Source organism: Phlebotomus papatasi, chromosome 3 (genome assembly GCF_024763615.1).
Source record: "Phlebotomus papatasi isolate M1 chromosome 3, Ppap_2.1, whole genome shotgun sequence".
NCBI lineage: Eukaryota > Metazoa > Arthropoda > Insecta > Diptera > Psychodidae > Phlebotomus > Phlebotomus papatasi.
The window spans coordinates 25,901,094-25,923,907 of NC_077224.1; the positions used below are offsets into that span (position 1 = coordinate 25,901,094).

The window sequence follows — 22,814 nt, forward strand, 5'->3', positions numbered from 1 at the left end:
TTTTTCAAATTGTCTCCCAGGTGCATTGACAAGTGGTTTGAGGTGAATCGAAGCTGTCCAGAACATCCTGGCGACTGAGAGATTCACACAACGACAGATTTTGCCGACCCATTAACATTTCAATGCCATTTTTATTTGTTAACGAGCAGAAGGTGGAAAAAGGTGACGATGCAAAAAGGTGTTAAATCAAATCAGAGAGACTGTATATATAAAAAAAAAACTAGCGAAGAAGTATGATGATGAAAATACTAAAATAACAATTTTTAGCATAGATAAAATATGTAGAGTAATTTACACAGAGAAAAAGAAAAGAGAGGAGGGGAAAAAACACCGAATAGACAGAATTTTCAGGTTTAAAGCACTGAAAATTTTCTTCTTGGCGATGAAAAACAAAAAAAAAATTGAATTGAGAGAAGAAAAAAAAACGAAGATGCGAAAGATTCATCAAAATGTCAATCTCTCTCTAAATAATTCAACGGTTTTCTTTTTGGAGGCGAGAAAAGAGGAAAATTTGTGAGAATTTCACGGAGAAATCTCACAAAATAAAGAACAATTTGACATTTAAAAAACAAAAACAGAAATAAAGAGAATAGTGATAAGATACTGCAGAGAAAAACATGAGCTGAAAATTGCAAAAAATACGCAGAAAAAAGTTTTTTTGTTCACTTTTTTCCGTCATTTCTCATCGCAAGAAAAAAAGAAACAGCCATCTGAAGGAGTGACTGATTGCGTGCTTAAAAACTGACTAAAAAAGAAATATTTCTAAAAAGAAAATCAGATATTTCGTGAAATAAAAAAGAAGAATAGAAAAAAAATCTAAGGAGCATCAAGGAAAAAATGCAGCAAAAAATGCGATAATGTTATCAATTGAATTTTTTTTAGGCTGCTGGAAGCAGAGAAAAAAAGGTACGTTGAAAAATTTCTGTTCTTTTTCAATTCAACCGATCTAGATCATAATTTTCTTCTTTTGTAAATAATCATGAGTAAAAGAAAAAGAAAAAAAAACAACAAAAAATCTTCTTTTTGTAGATAAAAACTTAAGGAAAAACAGAGATAGAAACTTTTAATGTGGTAACAATTTTACAATTTGAAAAACTGAAAGTAGCTTAAGGTGAAATGATTAAAAGAAAAAGGAGAAAATAAATAAAAATAAAATTGGTGGAAGAGGAAAATATGCAACCAAAATGAGGTATAACAAAAATAAAATGTGTGTGGAAAGCAAGAAAAATTGGCACATTGTCTGTGATTTCTTCCTCGTAAAACAAAAAAAATAAATAAAAAGTAAAATAATGAGAATTTTAGTGAGAAAGAAGCCCCCAAGAGTAAATTTTTAGAACAAGAAGAAAAAATAGCAACGAAATTAGAAACGGTCAAGTACATTTTTCATGTTGAATTCTTTTTCACTCTTTTTCTACCAATAAAAATCTCTTGGCGATGTTACACAAGAGAAAATTTAAAAGAAAAACAAGGACAGTGGGGAACAGAATTATAGGGACAAGTGTAAAATATTTTATTTAGCATTGAAAAAATTTTAAATTTGTCATATTTTGAATTTTGGAATCAGTGATAAGAGGCCAACCTTTAAAAAAATTTGATATTTTTTTGATTTTGGAAATTTTAAAAAATCGTTCTTTTTTTAATGGATTACGGATAAAGATTCCCAGGGAGTAGTATAAGACAAATTCCTAGCGGGAAAATGTCAAATGTGATAGATATTTCAGTAGATTGTGAGAGACAAAATCACAATCGACGAGATCGTGCGATTTTCAAATGGAAATCGCAATATCGTATGATTTTTGTAAAAATCTTCAGATTTTTGTACAAAATCTGTAAAAATGTGAGATTTCAATCATAGAATTGCGTAATTTTTTCTTAAAAAATGCAAGATTGGACGATATTTGCCAAGAAATCGGAATATCATTGTCGCATGGAAATTTGCAAGATAATCTCAAGATCAAAAACGAAAAACTGCGAGATTTTGCAGTTTTCGCATGGTAAATGCAACATCGTGTAATTTTTGCAAAGAAAATGCAATATCGGGCGATTTTTGGATAGAAATCGCAAAATCTTCCAATTTTTTGTTCAAAAATTGCAAGATTTTTCGATTTTTGTACAAAGATCGAAAATTGAAGATTGGGAAATTGAGCCATTGTCTCATAGAAAGCGCAATATTGTGCAATTTTCACTAAGAATTAGTGATATCGCGTGATTTTTGCATAGACATCGCAAAATCTTGCAATTTTTTGTTCAAAAATTGTAAGATCTTTTGATTATTCTATGCAAAAATTGCAAGATTTTTTGGTTTTTGTATTCTATGCAAAAATTGCAAGATTTTTTTGGTTTTTGTACAAAAATCGAAAATGCAAGATTGGGAAATTCAGCCATTGTCTCATAGAAAGTGTAATATTGTGCAATTTTCGCTAAGAATTAGTGATTTTGCGCGATTGTTGCATAGAAATCGCGAAATCTTGCAATTTTTTGTTCAAAAATTGCAAGATTTTTCGATTTCTGTACAAGGATCGAAATTGCAAGATTGGGAAATTGAGCCATTTTCTCATAGAAAGCGCAATATTGTACAATTTGCTCTAAGAATTGGTGATATTGCGCGATTTTTTCATAGAAAGTGCAAAATCTTCCGATTTTTTTTTGTTTAAAAATTATAACATCTTTTGACTTTTGTCCAAAAATTGCAGATTTATCGATTTTTGTACAAAAATAAATCAGAAATACCAATTTCATGTGATTTTCGCAAAGATGGAATCAAAAATCGGAAGATCTGAAATACAATTTCAAGTTATTTTTGCACAGAGTTACTAATATCTTGTGCGATTTTTGCAAAGAAATAGCAATATTCCACAATATTTGCAGAGGAATCGCAAAAATTTTTGGAATCATGTTCAAAAATTGCAAGATCTTTTTTTTGTGCAAAAAATTGCAAGATTATTTTATTTTTATACAAAAATCGCATGATCGAAAACAAAATTTTGCGTGATTTTTATTTAGAAATCAAAATATCGTGTGACTTTCCAATTATTAAAAAAATGCATGCTTTTCGATTTTTGTAAATTGCGAAATAAGAAAAAGCAATTTTTCCTGACTTGCGTAGAAACTAGCAGTATCGTGTGACTTTTATAAAGGATTGGGAATATCGCGCTTTTTTACATAAAAGTCGCAATATCTGCCAATTTTTGAACAAAAAATGCAAGCTCGTTGAATTATTGGCACAAAAAGCGATTGATCGCGCTATTTTTAGCTTAAGAATGCAAAAAATCTTGATTTTTGCAAAGAAATTGGAATATCGATATTTTCACAGAAATCGCGAGGTCTACCAATTAAAAAATATAAAAGTCCCAAAGCAATTCGGTTAAAATTTTGGAATTTACATCAGAATGACGCATAGACAAGTAGCTGTCAATGGTATCCGTTTGGTGTAGTTAAAAATTCTGAAGTGACAGCTATATTTCGGGTTTAACTCATTGTCGAAACACAATCGATTTTAAATAGAAAACGTTCTTGAAAACGTGGAAATATTTCTGGAAACACGTAAACATTTCGTCGTTTGCATTGATACGTCTCGTACGGTAATATCTATTTTCGAGTTCAACTTCAATTTGAACTTAATAGAGCATTATTTTCTTATTAATTAAATTTGCAAACACAATTTATATCGTGGCATTACCAGAAACAGAAAATTATAAAATTTCTCATGCTTCTAAAAACAGGTATCCCACGTAAAATTGTATAGTACTCTTATGAGTTACTCAATTTCTGTAGCTATATCTAAATCAAAACACGTTAATAATCGTTTCTAAATTTAACATTTTCTTAATATTCTTCATTTTTTTTAAGTTAAAATTGTTTGAAGAGGCCCGTTCTTGATTTTTTTTGTGTTGTAAAAGAGGCTTTAAAATAATAATTTCCAGGATTTTATTATAATCAGTTGTTTAAAATAAACAAACCGGAAACGTTTGTTTATCTCAATCTTTAAGTCAATCTTTATTATGTTTAGTACTCTTTAAATTATTCAATATTTTATAAAATGTTTTAAAAGACTTTTTTTGAGCATCGGACAAATTTTAATGCTCTCAAAATTTAGCATTTTTTTTAATGTTCAACAGCAGATTTTCTCTAACCTTAATTTAAATGATTTTTTTAAATCATTTAAAAGAATTTAGGAGAGAATCGCAATTTTAGTACATATATTGGCGTAGCATTTTTAAATATTCTGAAAATATATATTTTTTAATTAAAAAGAAATTAAGGCATGTGATGAGTGTATACACGCTTGTACTAAAAATGATATCGTTTTTTAACATTTCTTCATGATAATTTGTGTTTCATTTCATAAGAACTGATATATTTGGTGTTGATGTTTAGTACACAAATGTATTAAATATTAGCCCCAATTCGTAAAATTTTTGGTAATCTAGTATAGTGACAAAAACTGTGAAATTGTGAGGGATACGTTCCTCTTGTCATAAGTTAACCAAGGAAAAATTAATGTCTAAATCAGATGCTCGGTTAATGGGACATCAAGTTTTTTTTCACTACACGATCAGATTACAAATTTTCAGAACTGAAATGATTTTTTAAATTTGTTGTTGTTCTAAAGTTGTACTAAAAATAAATCTCAAATTTTGTCAGTTTACATTGGTTGGTTTTAATTAGTTAAGTCAAAAAAAAAAAAATTAGAAAGAATCTTGCAAATTCTACAAGAAGCTTGGTTATCTGTATTTAGTACACAATTACATGTACTAAATATAAATTTCAATAGTACTTATATTTTATGGTTCTTTTCTAATGAAAAATGAAAAGGGGAAATCTTTCTCTTTAACAGTTTTTTTTAAGTACATACGGGGTATGTACATTTTTAGTACAGCTGGGGCTACTTTAAGCAGTGGGTCTACATTGATTTACGATATTTTCGCAAATTTCTAAAGCAATCTGGGCTTTAACGTAATGTAATTTAGATACACAAAACAATTGTGTATCTAAATTAAATTAATGTAAGGACAATACGCGAAAAAATCGTATATAAATGTAGCCCCATACCTCGAAGTAGAACCAACCCACCCTAAGTGTTCTCATGTCCTTCTGCATGATCGATTTTTCTTTATAGAGGTTCCTCCTGTTTGTTTTGGAATATGACATGGACCACCAATAAAAAGAAAAGTCGATTATGCAGAAGGACATAAGAACCGTTCTGTACTAAAAAAAAATTCAAGAGAATGATTTACGCTTTTTTTTCATTGTAATAGCGCCATTATAAGTGATTCAAACATATTCAAAGAAACTTTAAATTTTAAAGATCGAATTTAACATTTAGTACTTGTACTAAATGTACTTGCTTTAATAAAATCTATTTTTTCTTGAATTAAAAGGCAAAAAAAAGGCTGGATAGAGCTTAAAGAAATTGATTTAAAAATTATTTTCAACTAATGTGAGATTAATTTTGAAAATTTCTATGAGGAAAAAGAAAGTTGATTGACATGCCCTTTAACTTTTATAATGGCGTCTACACACTAGTAGAATTTTTTTTTTAAAAAATGCCTTTTTGATAGGGGAAATTTTCTTTAAAAAGGCATTTTTTAAAAAAAAATTTCTACTAATGTGTGCCATAAAGTAAAAAATCCTGATTAAATTTACAGAAAAACCAAACCTGTATCAATAATTCTGCTCGCCACTGTCCTCAAATCGTAGATTTCAAATTGAATTTGGGGGATGTGAAAATTGGTGAGAAAATTAGCCAGTTTGAAGAAAAAACAAGAAAAAACTAGCAAGAGAGAATCGCTGCTTTCGTAAAATTTACAATAAGAAGACACCAGGATAATTTCTAAGACGAATATTTGTAACAATTTGTTGTCTATTAAATAATTACAGTAATAAACCTAAAAGGAGAAATGTGTTTTATTTGTCTGGTTACTCTGGCTCGTAGAGAATTGTTGGATCTGCAAAGTTGTGCACATCTTCGTGCCAAATGTCTTCCGGGAGTTCCTCTTCCGGAGACTCAAAATGCGTTGGGAAGGCCGGGGCTTCGGTGTAGCGCCTCAGGGGCAGCAGAGTGTCAAAGACGTAGACAAAGTTGTTGGTCTCGCCGCAAATGGAGGATCCCTGGACCCACATTACGTTATATTTTGTGTTGATGCGCCAGATTTTGAGTCCTCTCATCACTCTCCATCGGTTGCCCATGTGTCCGGGAAGCTTCTTGCCGGGCCAAACTCTGCCCTTCTCGCCGCCTCCGCCAATGTTCCCGGGACGTCTGTGTGTCTTGGTCTGGCCATGAGAAGCTGGCATTCCCTTGAAGCCCCATCGTTTCATGACTCCCTGGAAGCCCCTGCTGACAGTCTTGCCCCGGACATCCACGTAATCCCCGACGCGGAAGTGAGAGACATTGAGAGGCGTTCCGGGGAGGAGCTGGGCTTCCGGGGACACGAGAAAACGTGCCAGGCGAGCCTTGGGCATGACTCCGGAATCCTTAAAGAGTCCACAGTATTCCTTGGTGAGAATTGTAGGATCTGTACTCTCTGCTCCCACTAGCATGCATCCCCACTGCCTCACATCTTTAACTTTGGGTTTCTGGGTGGGATTGAACTCTTCCGGAGGGATATACTTTATTACATGATTGTCCACAATCTGCAACAGAGTCGTCCGGATCTTTTTCCCATTCTTCAGCCACAGAGGATACTGACCAATCTTCCTGGCAATCACCCCTGTCCTTCTCAAGGAAGGCTTCCATTCCGCCTGTGGAAGTTCCTCTGCCCGGATCAATCCGCTAGAGGCATTAGGATACGTTGTCACTCCCTTCAGCAAGCTCGGAACGCCGTATTTATCATGCAGCACTTCCTGCACGAACTGTGAATTCTCCGGAGACACCAAATCATCATGCTTAACCCTGTCTTTCCGCACAAACCAGAAGGGATTCCGCAATTTGGGGTAGTTCAGATGCCTCTTCCCACGAGTGAGGTTAGGTTCTCTTAAACTGAAATAAACATCCGCTTTTACACCAAATCTTCTTGCCATTTCGCACAAAAAGACTCACCTTATCCTCGAAAATTGATCCCTAAGGACACTGAGGCAATTCAGAGGACGAATTCCCAGCATTTTCCCTTTTTTTCCTGCTCCAAAACAACTCCCCAAAAGCAAAATATCGTGCTTTTTCCGGAATTTCAAGTGACAGCTGACAAAGTTTTCCGAAATTATTTGCCGGCAAAAGTTGGGAAAGTTGGCCATGAAAATAAACAAACGTTGCTGTTTCATTTTGCAATTGAATTTTTTAATGATAAAATTGTTCAAAATTAGTGAAATCATCTTGATAATTTAGAAGGAAGTGCAAATATAGAGAGGGAATGGAGGGAATCGAGAGAACGCAACAGGTATTTATATTTCAGTAGATATTTTTGTGATGGAGCCCCCAGAGCTTTTCCATTTCACAAGATTTTGTTCTAATTTCAAGAATTCCAAGATTTTTTCTTATATTTTGACCACTTTGACAATATTTAAAGAAAACAGAAGGAAAGATGAGCAATTCTGGTGCCTGATCATACAATTAATAGAAATCTTAAGTTCCGATGAAATTTGCTGGTTTTTGCAGCGTTCCGCATTCCTTGTCATTTATCTCTTTTTTTTTCATGAAAATTGCGCTTAGTTGCTCCTCTTTGTCGCGAATGCTGAGAATTTTTGTTACAATAATCGTATATTTCATTGATAATAAATTGTACAAAGCCTAGAAAGCAGGAAAATCATACTATTCCTCTTCCTACAAAGCCACTGAAGAACTTCTCAATGTAAAAGTAAATTGTGGAGCAAAATAATCTTGCCAAGATTGCAACTTTTCATCTCAAAAAAAAACGGAGAGAAATGAGATACTTTTTTGCATTTGCGACGTTTTTTTTATCAATTTTTCCTGCAAAAAATGCTTAGAAAGAAATTCCTCACATGGATCATGGATCTAATTTCCGATAAGTCGCCTGATTTTCGTATGTACTCTTAAAAGTAAGTTATGTGCTCGAATACAGATGGCGCTGCCATGTTTTCGGAAGAAAATTTCCCGGTAAAATTACTTTTAAAATTCCCTTTTAATTTAAGAGTCGTATTAAAAGGCTCATAGTTTTGTTAACCCATTTTCCCCACTTCTCTGTAAATTAAGGATTAAATGAATATTGTTCGTTGAAGGAACATTGAAAAATATTTTTACATCAAAGAAATGCAAAATTTCTTAAAAATTACTCAACTTCGATCTATTTGAATCAAATTAGGGGAAGGCTTTGATCGTTCGCACATACGTTACCTTCAAACACTTCATATTTCTCCCATATTCCTTTATGAATCTAACATATCGTCAGTTAAATCAGCATTTATCGTAACTTCATTTTTGCGATTTTGAGATATATACATGTTTGGAATCAGCGAAATTTTGTTTATGAAACGCACTTGTGAAAAAGAAACTTTTATAAGCCCAATAAAAATTATTTTAAATAAAAATTATCGTAAGTGCCCTTAATTAAGAAAAATTTATCAGAATTTGTCGTAACTTCCATTTTTGGGGAAGTTACGACAAATTTCCATACAAAATTTTCAGTAATCAGCATTTGCCGTAACTTCTTTTGCTCACTTGCGTGGCTTGTAATTTGCAGCAAAATTGCAATATTTCTCAATAAAACGTTTATAAACTCTTCCAAATATCAAAAGACAGTGCGAATAGTGTAGCATGAAATCATTTTAATTCAATATTTGCGAGAAAAAAAGTGAGAAAAAATCCCTACCCATCTGTCATTAATTCAAAACAAAACAAGCGACGTGGCGCACAAAATTTATTCAAGAAAACTTATGAAATAAAAGCTTTTAGGGACAGGGATAACAGTATAATTGACTAATTTAGTCAAATAAAGGCGCTTATTATCACTAGAATAATTCAAATTGATATAATGCATTTTAGAAAATTGTCGTAACTTCCAGAATCTCCATACATTGGAAGTTACGGCTTTATAAACGATGGAAGTTACGACAAAATATTATTATGTTTCTTCTAACATATTTCTCAATATTGCAGCTTTTAAATAATTTTATAAAGATTTTCTCGAGTTAACTTACAGTTTATTAGTGCCACTTTTAATATTTTGACTCAAAAGTATCGCATTCGGGGCTCATTTTTAAGAAAAATAATATTGAACTGAAAATTTCGTCTCCTGAAAAGTTGTCAAAAGGAAGTTACGACAAATGCTGATTTAACTGACGATATGTCTATATATTGTAATAGCTAGTCTTAAATCCCACCTTCACAAACTTGACTTGAAAATTCACAAACTTGACTCACATTCATCGATCGCACATAGAAGACATGTCTTCTCTCACATTTTCCAGGAAACTTCATTTTAGATGTAATCTCTTATATTCACATCTATTGTAATCTACCGATTTGATCCACCACTAAAAAGTAAAATTTCAAAATCTTAAAGTTGATAAACAAGAAGTAGGGGGAGGTTTGAACTTTCGCACACAAAAATGATGTTCAAGTTCAGTGATTTTTTCTGACTGCCATGCAAACCGTATCGATTCTCCAAAACTATGTCAAGAAAATCTCTTACTTATAGGGTTCACAATCCCACCTCAGATAATTCCAGGAAATCCTCAGATCCCCTAAAGGAAAATGAAAATTTAATGGCGATTTGTGCGAAAGTTCAATCAAGTTTCCATCTTCGCACACGATTCACGTCATCATTGAACACCCCTGATCATTGAAAAATTGGGAGAAACTCCCAATTTTTTCAGGAAAGGTGGGATTTAAGACAAGCTTTTGAAATATATAGCCATAGGTAAGATTCATAAATGAATATGGAAGAAATACGAAGTGTTTGAAGGTAGCGTATGTGCGAACGATCAAAGCTTTCCCCTGATAGTGACTCTTATCATATTTTCCACGCGATTTTTTTGAAAAATTATGTAAATAAGAGCTCGTATTTTTATTATTTTTATTTTTCTGTCATTTTTTTATTCTTAAAACAATATTTTGTGGCAATCTGTAAAGGGCCACCGAAACTGTGATTAGAAAAGGGACAGATAATCCTAACCGGCTTATGTAGGTGAGATTCTTAATGTGATCTAGCTCGGAATGTATGCAAATTCGATTTAGAGCTGAAGTTTGGGACGCCATTCAGTTATCTTGAATCAAATTCGTGAAATTATACAAATTTTGTATTTAAACCAAAATATCAAGGATCACAATAGAGTGACAGAAAAGTGATATATGGGTGAAATGTAGAGCATAATGTTCTCTATAATTTTGCCGTCAAACTAGATCTCATCGATTACTCAGAAGCCGAGATAATCAAGGTTGTTTGTTTCTGAACTCGTTTTTTTCACCCAGAGCGCCCCAAATGTTCATTTGATGAACTTCAACTATATCAAAGAATTGTTGTCTTTTGTGAGACTTTACATTTAAAGCAGTCAAATTGGCATCTGAGTGGTTTCAAAGCGTTATTATGGGAAAAGTCAATTTTTTCACATTAAAACGGTAAAACCGGAAAGATAGCGTAGTCTGAGTGGAAAATGATGTTTGGACGAAATGTAGACACAAATGTCTTTTACAATTATGTCGAAGTAATCATCACAATCGGTACAGCGACAGTCGAGATAATTGAGGTTATGTTATATTGAAATTGGTTTTTCGACTGTGGCGCGCTTGGTGTTAGTTCCACGAAGTTCAAATGTGGAGCTCAGAAGCAAACTGACACATAACCTATGGCTAAAGCATAGAATATGTGTCATTTTGCCTCTGAGCTCCACAAATGTTCTAGGAAGTTGTAGCATTTGGTGAGATCTTTCGTTTAAGCCCTTACTCATCAAAATCGGTCAATTAGAACAGGAGATATGATTTTTTGAATTTCGTGAACTTTGACTCCTCAAATTTCCGGTTTTATTATAACCACAGCACACTTACGCCACTTTTTGGAAACGTCCTAGACTGGACTACAACACTCTAAAATTTGATTAATTTGCACAGTGCCGTTTTTGAGAAAAATGAATTTTGATGAATTTTGACGCTATCGCAGCGCCACCTGTGGTGACTTTTTGAACTTCCATCTGAAAGTGCTCATCGATACGAAACCAAAAACCCAAAATTTAGCTCAAAATGTTAATTAGAACCGGAGATAGAGGCCGATCAATTTTCGAACTTTGACCCCTTATAGCTCAGGTCGGGGTTTATCGATCGACTTAAGTATTTCTTTGTTTGATAGGTATAATCTGCGGCTACAATATACTTAAATTTAACATACTTAAATACTTGAAATGTTAGAAGAGGAAGTGGTATTTCACGAGAACTTTCCAAAACGCCCTCACTTTTTAAATTCTGACAATTAGAACCGGGGTTATGGCCATTTTAAGAATTTTTTTTGTGGACTCTTATAGCTCGGGTCAGGGGATCTTCAGTTTGGTACTGATCGAAAGCTCTTAGGTCCAGCTCTAACATACTAAAATTTGAGCCCGATCGATGCCATAGGAGCGGAGTTATTGAGAAAACAAAAAAGGGGGGTATTCAAAATGGCGGAAGGAGGGGTGGGGGGTGGGAGGTAATGCACCAAGTTGCAATTTTCATCCGAAATATAACCTTTGCCGCAAACCGGAAGTCGATATCTTTCTAAGTTCTTAGTTACTAATTTTACTCGACATTATTTCCCAGAATAAGTGTCCAATTCCAAGAATTACATTCAGAAATTCAGGACGAATTTCAATTTAATGATCGTGGTCGTGCGGAGACGATCGTTAAATCTCTATAAAAATATCCGATTTATGTTATTTCTAGAAATTTTTCCTTTTCAATTGCCATCACTTTTCAAATTCTTGGGAAAGGGGTTGCATAATTTGGATGGCCAAAGATCGTACACCCTTTTGATCATCTGCTATCCGTGACCCTCTCATTGTCAAGGTTTTATTATACTTTCTGCGTGAGGTCTACCTATAATTTATGACCACCCCAAAGAGAAAGCAATCTTCCAAACCTGTTAACGTAAATCACCCACTTTCCAACGTAACAGTGTTCAGTGTTCCAGAAATAGATGATGTCTTTGTTGGTTTAATCGAACAAATGCACCCTCTTTGTGAGTTTAGGTCACTCATATCTCTCTTATTGTGATTTTACGACCTTTCTTGATCATCTGCCCTTTTTAATGGCTGTCAAGTGTTTATTGTCCTGGAAGGGGTACTATTGTCTCCAAAGTTTTTCTTCGTCTCTGGCTATAAATTTCATGAGGACAAATTGCATAACACATTCCTCACACTCATGGTGCTAAAGATGATCTATCCTTGTCTTAAACGAGCGTGCGTGATCGCGGAAATGCAGGACAATGGTTGTGATACAAAATAGATTATTCAGATAGACAAATTTATTCAACTCACAAATTTTGAAAGACATTTTGTTGTTCTTTTCTCACTTCATGAGAAGTCTCTAGTGGTCTAGTGCTATGGTATATTAGGGACTCTAAAATTTTTCCAGGTCCACGATCTGCGTCTCAAAAAAATACTCAAGGTGGGTGGATTCTGTGGATGAATTTAGGGCACCAAAAGTGTTCATTTCTCTTCTTCGAAGTACAATCAGTGCTCTCGAGAGAAGTCACTGGAAACTGAACTCATTACACTAATTTCAGCAGCTCTTTTATACCAAAAATCTCAGTGAGAAGACACCTTTCCCCAAATTTAGACCCTCTTTATCTTTTTGCCTACTGTTCGTGTGTGGCGTCTCGTCTCTATTTTTGTGACTGCAACTGCAATGCGGACAGATCATAAAATTATGATCGTAAATTAACTCTGTGCGGAGCTCTTTTTCTTGGATTCTCCAAGGGAGAATATCCAGTCAATATATTTTTAACTTCTCCGAATTCCGTTACACAATAATGTGACACTTTTTAAATTGTCTCCCAGAGTGATTCATAATAGATCAATCACTACAAGTCATGAAAAGTTATACTCAAAATGGCAAACGGAAAATTTGACATACCGTCGTAGGTTTGATTAAATTGATCTTCATTCTCTTTCCTGATTTTAATTCTGGTTGCCAATTGTTTGTTTTCTTGGATTGCGAAATTTGCGGAATGCTCGAACTCACGAGATAGAGCTCACCGTGAATTAGTTTTTCGCATGATCTTTTGATGATTACTATGATCTTCTAGAGATCAAGTTGATTCACAAATCACAAAAGCATTTGAAAATCAAAAAAAAAATCAATACTTACCCGGTTTATTGCTGATGAAGATTGATGAAGCCATGTCCGAAATCTCAATACCTTTCCCAAACTTTAACCTTTTAAGGACGAGAAGGTCAAAAATTGAGGGTCATAAAAAATCATTTTTTTCTAATTTTTTAAAGCAAAATACAACTTTAGAAGGTCGTAGGAAAAGTTTCGTTTTTGGGTCACCGGTGATCCAATCGTCCTTAAATCGGTTGAAAAATGGGTCCCCAAAGTGGTTTACCTGTTGTGACGCATTTTGTGCATCACAACTCGGCTTTCAAATATTCATGATCGCGCTGGTTCTTTCATGAAATATCAAGAAGGGACATGATAGATCATGTCTAGCGCCGCGAGAGTTTTTCTATCCAATTAGTCCTTACGAAATTTATAGCCCAGAGACAAAGACACCTTTAAGCCATTAGGCAGGTGTTCGTAAAATCACGATGGGCGAGATATGAGTGACCAAAAAGGGGGATGCATTTGTTAATATTAAGCAAACAAAGGCACCCTCTATTCCTGGAAAACTCGTAAAGTGGGTGATCTATGGTGACAAGCTTTTAAGATTACTTTCTCTTCGAGACGGTCGTAAAATAAGAGCTCGCGCCAAGAAAGCTATAAAATTCTGAAGAGAAATAGGGACAAAGATAACAAAAATCGAAAAGGTGTGTGGTCCTCGGTCATCTCAATTAAGCATCCCCTTTCTTAAGGATATAGAAAGTGTTGGAGAAAACTCTAGAGATAGCGAAAGTGGATATTTTTATAGGCACTTAACGATCGTCTCCAGACGATCGTTATCTAGAGGTTCGTCCTGGATCACTAATTGGACACCTTCCCATGGGAAATAATGTCGAATAGAATGAGTGTGTGTCTGGAAAGTTGAGTATAAAGAGGGAGATGATTTGGAGAAGATGTTCAGTTGTTGTGTAAAACCATCCCAGGACACTACTGAAAAGTGGACAATCTTTATAAAGTCAGTGAATTAAAGAAAAGTGTTATATTATTATAAAGACAATACTCGGACTCACGTGGTATATAAATCCATAAATTATCTTTTCGCACGGTTCTTGTTCATAAAGGTTATTTTTAATCAAATTGGTTCATAAATTCTATGAAAATTTAAATTATGCCAAATTCGAAAATTTGTAAGGAAGTGCATTTTTTTTTTAATGATTTGACCTTCCTTTTTATATCAATTTTCTGTCACACCAATAACACACTATTCGGCAACATCTCCTTTGTAGAAGATAAAGGATCTTCATGGGTAGTCTGAAAAATAAATATCGCGATTTCTACGGAATTTCTTCTTTGTCTCATGGCCTCCATTAAAAAAAATCCTTAAAAAGAGATGTTTGCTTTGGATGTTCAGGGTCTTTGTACATTTACTTACACACGTGTTCCTCGGACACAAATCTCCATTTTATGGCCGTCTTGGAGGGCAAACAATTTTTTTTTACTTATCAGCACAAACCATCTGTTTTAAGGACGTCTCTGTGATGCCTTTGTACGATCAAGCAGTTTTACCTCCTTCGATGACTCACTTCTTGCATGATTCTTTTGTTTCTGGACAGTTTATGGCTCTCGTGTTTGCTAAGGTAAGGGAAGTAACTATCGGCCAGTTAAGAAAAATGCTCCATAATTTGCTTAAAATAAAAGCTTTAAACCAATTTTTGGAATTTTGAATATGCCAATTGGAACTCTATATTCCATTTATCTATATCTCTACATTTTATTTCTTAATATTTAGAGAAATTAGTAAAAAAAAATGGTAAAATTGCAACTATGCATTGTGCGTATTGCAACGGCCATATGAAATCAGATGAAGAAGATATCGGCCGAGAGTGGAGCAGGTATTGGCCGAAAAATAAAACCCTTTAAAAATAATACAAATTTGAATATTTTTCTTATTTATTACGATATAATCTCTCTGTCATCCATCCCTTATAAGAACCGATAATTGCCCAACTATCAGAAGAAGTTTTTATCACTTTACAGGGAGATTGTTGGTGAAGGGATCTTCTAATATTTCGCCGTAATTCTGATCCAATTCTGAACGACAAAGTATTAATGTAGTAGATTTAACGACAAGAAATCCAGTTTCGGCTTGTTTCATGATTCTCCATACGAGCTTAGATTATTCTTTTTCTTGACTTAGTATTGGCTTACCAGTGATTTTCCTTTTTATTGTCTTCCGGAAAGTTTGTCAATCAGGGTCAGTCTGGGCACTCCATACGTTGCAGATGTTTTCGATAGGATTCACCTGTCATCATGGCATCTAGCACATTTGTCAATCCTTACTCTGAATATTGTAGTTTCTAAGACAACCTTCAAGATGTTTAATATTGATAAAATGCAAAATTTACACTGGGGAAGTTCATTTTCAAAACAATAACATAACCTCTACTGCTTGCGAAAATGGTATCGAAATACGATGAGAAATGGCCGATGTTTCATGCTTCGCACAAAAAGTACTTGTTCTCAATTAACAAATTAATTCGTATTATGAGTAGCGAGACAAATTAAAAGCGTTCTGATACTAAAAGCAGAATAATTGAGTAGTATTTTTTTGAATCACACGGGCTTGTAAATCATTTAAATAAGATATAATTCCGTATTTTGTCTCACTGAAATTCTAGTATAAAATCATAAGAATTTGAGAAATGGCTGTTTTTTGATTAAGACTTCGATACAGTGATTCAATAAATTAGATGAATAACTATATTTTCTTAAAAAATCGACGAAAAACTTATTTCAAAAGATTACATTTGAACAAATACAATATATTTTGCATTAGGTAATTGGTAAATCGTAGTTAGTAATTTTTAAATATTCATTTTATCTTGGTGGTCGATATCTTCTGCAAGCTGGCCGATACAAGGTGCATGGTCGATATGTGCTTCTCTTACCTTATGATTCCTTTATTTGATCAAGCCCTATTCCTCGGTGGTTTTATGGATCTGGTGTTTGCTCTAGAACAGAGGCGTGCAAGAACCTTTGAAACCGAATAAACGTCAAATGAAACATGTACATCAATGGTCAAAACGCTACTATAACAAACTTATTTTGACGTTAATTCGGTTTCAACGGTTTACACACCTCTGCTCTAGAATTTCTTTAGAAAACGCCCTCACTTTTTAAATTCTGACAATTAGAACCGGAGTTATGGCCATTTTAAGAATTTTTTTTTGGACCCTTATAACTCGGGTCAGGGGGGTCGGGGACCTTAAGTTTGGTATTGATCGAAAGCTCTAAGGCCCAGCTATATATACTTTGCCGAAAAAGTTTCTACACACTAGTAGCAATTTCTTTAAAAATGCCTTTTTAAAGAAAATTTCCCCTATCCTTGTAGGCACAAACGCTAGATTTTTTTTTAAAAAAGGCAATTTTTGACAAAAATTGCTTCTAGTGTGTAGACACTATAAAGAAAGAAGTGCTGACACTGGAGGATGTCAAAAGAGTGGCAGCTCAAGACATTCTACAGTTCATCCAGTTTTAAAAGAATTAGAACAAGGTTTGTTGGGTAAGCGGCTTGAATAGAGCCTAGGTGTCTGCAACTCACAGATCCTATCATGCTCCCCATACAATCTATCCATCGTGATCATGAAAAGCGAGCGCATTCCGCAAACAAACAATTATGATTTCCGAGCGGGGAAATCAGAATGTTGAAAATAAAAAAAGACTTGTTGCTTCTTTCGATGTCCAGTTTATTCTCTCCCTCTTTCTATTGATACATGATATTTATATGATTGCTCTCCCTTCGATCTACTTTGTCTTTTATCAGATGTCTATTTTCAGAATGTTATGATTTTATGCTGATTGGAATTTCGTAAGATATACATTCCTGACCAAAGTAAATATAAACATTATGATTTTTTGTCAATTAAACAAAGAGTGATCCATATAAGCCGAAACTTTGAAAGATAAACATTCTCAGACAAATTAATATAAACATTTTTACATTCTAATGTCGATTCAATGATGAGGACACTTAATATCATGATTTATGATTGTGAGATCTAACTAAACGTTGTTATAGCCCTCTCAATGAGAGCCAAGGTCAACAAGGATTTCGAACAAGTTTCATCATGACTGAAGGAAACAAAACTTAGTTATGATGCATAAATTGCGTTACAAATCACAACATAAAAACATAAAAGAAATTGCTGGAACCATAATCAAAATGAACTAAAAAGCATGCTTTTCGAAGGGAATGAGAGGGGTAATCGTATAAGAATAAAATAGAAAAAAAACATCCCTAAATAATATGAGCTTAATGGGAGGGAGGTATCGGAGTTATTAATCACTATATATATTTTTGACATTAAATCATAAGTGTTTTTCATTAAAACAAACAAAGAATAGTTGAGACTGGAGCAGTAAAAAACATGGAGTAGTTGTAAACACTGATTTTTATGTTTAAACTACTTGGTCTTATGACCAGCGCACAATAACTTTTGTTTGTAAACATGTTTTCAAAATTTCCCATGAGAGTGAGCGAGATGACTAGATCTAGATCTCATTCACTCTCATTGAAATGTCAAAAACATGTTTATACTAAACAAAAGTTATTGTGCGTTGGGCATTATGATAACGTGTAGTGCAGTGGTATTTGAGAAAATCAAAAATTTTCCAAGCGCACAACCACTTTCAGGAAATCCTCCAGTAGGATAGGTTCAGCGGATGATGAATATCATATATACATTGGGTAGGGGAGTGTTGGCATGGTTCGTACAGAGTGAACCTTAAAACAACGCAAATTTTCTCTTTGTTTGCAAAGAGCTAGTTCGTCATTTCTTAGCCATAAAGATAGATCATTATTAAGCTCATGAAACGAGATGAGAAATGGTAGGTCAGCTCTTTGCAAACAAAGAGAAAATTCCCATCGTTTGAAGGTTCACTCTGTGCGAACCATGCCTACATTCCCCTACCAATAGTATTTATTTCACTCATTTGGATTACAACCAGTGCTCTCAAGAGAAGTCACTATGGCAACTGAACCACTATACTAATTTCGGCAGCCTTTTTATACCACAATCTCAGCTACAAAAGACACTATTTTCCAATCATTGAACCCTATTTTTCTTACTGTTGTTTGCGTTCCTTTTTTATTTTACTATTGCTTGCGTGCTATTTTTGTCTCTATTTTTGGAATGCACCTGCACCCACGATGTGGACAACTCATAAATTATGATCGTAAATTATCTCTGCGCGATGGTCCCTTATTTTTTTTGTCATTCTCCAAGTGAGAATTTCTCCATCGAACTCTTTTTAATTCCTCTTTGGTCTTGATCTTCGTCAACTCCCATAAATTATCTTCGCAGAGTGATCCATAGAATATGGATCATTACAGATCATCTTAAATTCCATCAAGTATTTTTACAGAGTGATCTATAAGATTTACATCACTACACTTGAGAGAAATCCGAAAAAGTTAAAATAACATTCCGGAAATGTTAATTTTACCTTGCAGTATTGATCCAAAATCGGTGTAAATATTACCCTTTTTAGGTGTATTGGGGGTTACAGTTACCCTTTTGCATGTTAATTGTACCCTTAAAAAGGTGTAAAATTAACATAAAAAATGTTGATATATTTTTACACCGAAAAAGTCTTAAAGTTATGAGGAAATAAAGTTAATCGCACCTTCTTTTTTTTTCTCAGTGTACAAACGACCATTTCTTAGTAGAGAAGGATCCCTTTAGTTAGTATATGAATTCACAGAGATTTCGTTTCGTCCACTGAAATTTATTATGTGATTCAGAAACCGCAGTGTTTACAACTTTCTCATGTTTACAATTGCTCTAGTTTCCCCTACCCCTTGAATTTCAATTATTTCAAATTCACAAAGTTTATTTCCACAAGATTTTTACAATAAATTGTAATAACTTTGGTAAACAACCGAACACCCTTCTCAGAGTGATTTCTCTCATATTTTTTTTTGTTTCTAAGCATTTCAACGTTGGACATTCCTTCCTTTTTTGGTATTTTACAGCTCATATGGTCTTGGTCATTATTTTAAAATTTGGGGGATGGCTTACTTTTGAGTTATGCCGATCGTCCTTGTACCAATCTCTATAAATTTTTCCTAAACAAACACTTGAGAGAGACAGTGCGAGTCTCATTCCAATTGCTCGCACAAGTGTCTTCAAAAGAATCACTCATTATCCGCGAAGAACTATCTGCATTTTTAAAACAAAAATTTGCACACGTGTTCCAAAATCTCTCCGTAGTTCCAAAGTCCAATTTAATCTCGTCAAAGATTGCTTCAAACCCCAAATTAATTTATCACCGAAGATCACCCATGTCTCTTTGTAGCCTATCTTATTTCACCATATAATTCCAAGTATTTCATAATTTTCTTTCTAAAAATATAACACCAAGTTAGGTTTACAGCAGAAGAAGACAAAGAACCTAAAGAACAATTTTAAAAATGGTTTCTTAAATTTTTTTAAACAAGAATATTTAAAAAAATAATAATAATAAAATATTCATACCTTAAGCTTTAGTCTTAACATTGGACACTATTAAACTGACATATATGTAGATTTAACCTCACTTTATTTTAAAATCAAAAAGAGTGCCTGGAAAAATTCGTACATTGAGTTAAACTTAATTGTGATTGTGATCAAAGTAGTAAAATTTTAGTCATTCTACTGACGTGTAGTATTAAAGACGCTTCGAACGACGTCGTCGACTTAATATCGTGCCTCTATTTATTTCACAGTAATATATTTTCATTCTCAAGATATCTTTCAATTAGGTTTGTGTAGACAGAATAGTTATTACTCTAATGATACACCCAATGCTCTGGAGTAGATCATCGAGGCAACTAAATCTTGTTGAGAAATTTGAATTTCTTTTTACACTATTCTCGTGATATACTGCAGCATGCATGATCTTTGATGCCTTGTCGCTTCGTCAGACAGATAACTGAAAATATTCTTATCAATGGTATTTTGTATGGTGCTGAAAAAATTTCTTCTCTTTGTAAAACTCCCGAATTGTATGCCAAAGGTTAAGGCCTAGATAAGAATACTGATTTCGCCTCATTAGGGGACAGATTTGACACTAAAGGCGTGAATTAGTAATTTACATTTTTGTGTGGGTCATCTAGGAATAGATTGTGTTATTTTTCCAGGAAATGAGTTACAATATTATTAAAAAGAAATAATTGTGTCCGGATTTTGAACATTGATCATGGTATTTGTACTTTTAGTGCAACTCAAAATATGAGAGTTGCTGAGGGATAGCGACATGAAGTCTTCAACTTCCCTTCAAAAATTTTCTTTCTGGAATGTTTCGGCAATTAGTCAAAAGCGTGTTGTTTTAGTTTCTGAATGTGTTAAAAATATCTCAGAGGTGTGCATCCCTTCATTCACCACAATGAGTTCCATTCAACCTTTTTAATGAGTTTTTAAGTTCAATGGATCATAAATACCTGAAAAACGTATTTGCCTGGCAGGACAAAATTCGATTTAGATGGAGGGTTTTTTTTTTGTTAATCCTATTACGTCTGAACCGGATGCTTATGAGACGAATATTCCGGTGGCAGCCAGAATCCCGAAAGCCAAAATCCCGAAAGCCAAAATCCCGAACGCCAAAATCCCGAAAAGGCCAAAATCCCGAAAGCCAAAATCCCGAAAGCCAAAATCCCGAATTTTAAAAATCCTGAAATTGATGAAATTATATGGAGGAAAATGTTTAGAATAATTTCCTAAGACTCAGAAGATTTCCCTTTGCCTCCAACAAGCGTGGATACAATCGTGGAAGTAGCTGTGACACTTTTAAGAATTCGAGATTTTGGCTTTCGGGATTTTGGCCCATTCGGGATTTTGGCTTTCGGGATTTTGGCGTTCGGGATTTTGGCTTTCGGGATTTTGGCGTTCAGGATTTTGACCGGGACCCGAATATTCTAATACTATGAAATTATTTGCTTATTTTATCATATTTTATATGGTTACGATCTAACCTTAAAGAACGAGTGGTTAATTGTAAAAGATTCCACTACAAGTTTTAGAAAATAGAAAATTTCTACCGGACGTGTCAGAGGTTTTTTTCTCTAAAGGTTCAGAATCAATAGGGAAGACCCGGGTAGATTAGCTAGTAAAAGAAATTTTTCATTGTCTTTAATTTTCGAAAAACCTATTTGGTTTAAATTTTCTTTAATATTTTTGATAATTTTTTTTATATTATGTTTCTGAATGAAATATTGAAAAATTCTATGGATTTAGAAGAAGTAAAAAAGAATTTCATCAGTCCAAAAACAAGCGTTTAAGTAGCACCCTTCGGAAAACGATCCATTTACCCCACCTTACTATATGCTCATTTTTAGTCTTCCTGCTCTCTGAATAGTTTTCCTTCTTTCTATCCTTCTCGTCAAAGTGATTTTCCATATTATTTCCAATTTCTCGCGATGATCTCATTTTGCAAAATGATTCCATTTGAGATATACCATCTTCCTCTTTATTAAATCTCTATAAAGAATAGGGAGAGTAGTGATATTTCTCCGATATCATTTTGTTTGTTTACACAAGTGTTCAACTGGAATACTTGAAACCCATGAAATGTCTTTACTAATTTCTAGGGCTCAAATTTGCAATTTTTTTTTACAATTGCTGACTCCGCAAAATCTTTCAATGCTCAAGTTAATTCACCACGAAGACCACACATAGCCTTAATATACAATCGAATTTCGCAATATGATTTCATCTATGTAATTATTTATTTATTTATTATTTTAAAACAATAATAGGGCGAAGTGGGGCACGTTTGAAATTGGGAATTTTCACCTATGTTTAAGTGGATCTGAGACATATAACAATGCAATTTAGGTTCTCAATCTGTTCGTACAACTAAATTATATCACGATAAGGCTCAATTTTATATAAAAATAGGTGAAAAAGTGAAAAATCCCAATTTCAAATGTGCCCCACTTGCGAGGATGCCCCACTTCCCCCTATAGGGGAAAGTGCTCATGCTTCGTACGATCGCAAGCTTGTAATGACTAAATTTTTCCTATGTTTCTCAATAAATGTGACTCCGCAATTTGTTTTAAAAACTAGGAACTTTCCCCTGGTTTTTGAAATATGGATGCAATGAGTCATATTTATTCAGAAACAGGAAAAAATTATCCATTACCAAGCTTGCGATCGTACGAAGCTTGGCCACTTTCCCCTACTGATTTTGTCAAAATTAAACGTTGATTACACATTTGTAAAGCTTTGAATGTCAAAATTGTAGGGGAGACGGAGGCGCAATTATCCAGAAAATTAAATTTTTCTTTGCATATAATTTGGTCACATATAAGATTAATACTAACGACGTTATCATACTTGCACATAAAATTTTAATGTGATTCACATTAATTGTCGCTTGTGAGCGTCCAAATATGTTATTTGTGTCTTTGAGTCACTTAATATTTGGGATTTTTTTTATTTATTGATAAGGAAGTGGACTTGGCCTGCAAAAATAAGTTTAAATTTACCTAAAGCATAAATATTTTTCACATTAAAAAATTAAAGAGAAAATCGCATTAAATTTTCGCATTAATGCTATAAATCAATTTATATCAAATTTTGCGGACCAAGTCTACTTT

The 22,814-nt window shown here is 33.8% G+C and overlaps 3 protein-coding genes and 1 long non-coding RNA gene across 8 annotated transcripts in view; 2 read left to right on the forward strand and 2 right to left on the reverse strand.

Annotated features, from left to right (window-relative positions):
- LOC129807364 (E3 ubiquitin-protein ligase znrf2) overlaps nt 1-5,901 on the forward strand; it is a 51,812-nt gene extending 45,911 nt beyond the window's left edge. For both annotated transcript variants that reach the window (XM_055856582.1, XM_055856583.1), the window contains exon 4: nt 21-5,901. In XM_055856582.1, coding sequence (XP_055712557.1) covers nt 21-78 — 58 coding nt within the window. In that variant the 3' untranslated portion in view covers nt 79-5,901. The remainder of the gene's footprint in view (nt 1-20) is intronic.
- LOC129807363 (39S ribosomal protein L3, mitochondrial) lies at nt 5,846-7,181 on the reverse strand. Its single transcript, XM_055856580.1, has 2 exons — nt 7,040-7,181; nt 5,846-6,979 (listed from the first exon to the last, which is right to left on the reverse strand). The coding sequence occupies exons 1-2, from the start codon at nt 7,099-7,101 to the stop codon at nt 5,920-5,922; spliced, it is 1,122 nt and encodes a 373-aa protein (XP_055712555.1). The 5' UTR covers nt 7,102-7,181; the 3' UTR covers nt 5,846-5,919.
- A 21-nt stretch (nt 7,182-7,202) lies between these two features.
- LOC129807354 (uncharacterized) overlaps nt 7,203-22,814 on the forward strand; it is a 40,539-nt gene continuing 24,927 nt past the window's right edge. For 2 of the 4 annotated variants that reach the window (XM_055856564.1, XM_055856571.1), the window contains exon 1: nt 7,216-7,373. The gene's annotated coding sequence lies outside the window, so the exon portion shown is untranslated. Of the gene's footprint in view, nt 7,374-22,814 lie in introns of all 4 variants that reach the window. The other 2 variants (XM_055856566.1, XM_055856573.1) reach the window with 2 other exon arrangements.
- Nucleotides 16,903-20,050, reverse strand: LOC129807370 (uncharacterized). The gene is made up of 3 exons (XR_008752275.1): nt 19,878-20,050; nt 19,714-19,800; nt 16,903-19,630 (listed from the first exon to the last, which is right to left on the reverse strand). It is a non-coding gene; the product is annotated as an uncharacterized LOC129807370 (long non-coding RNA).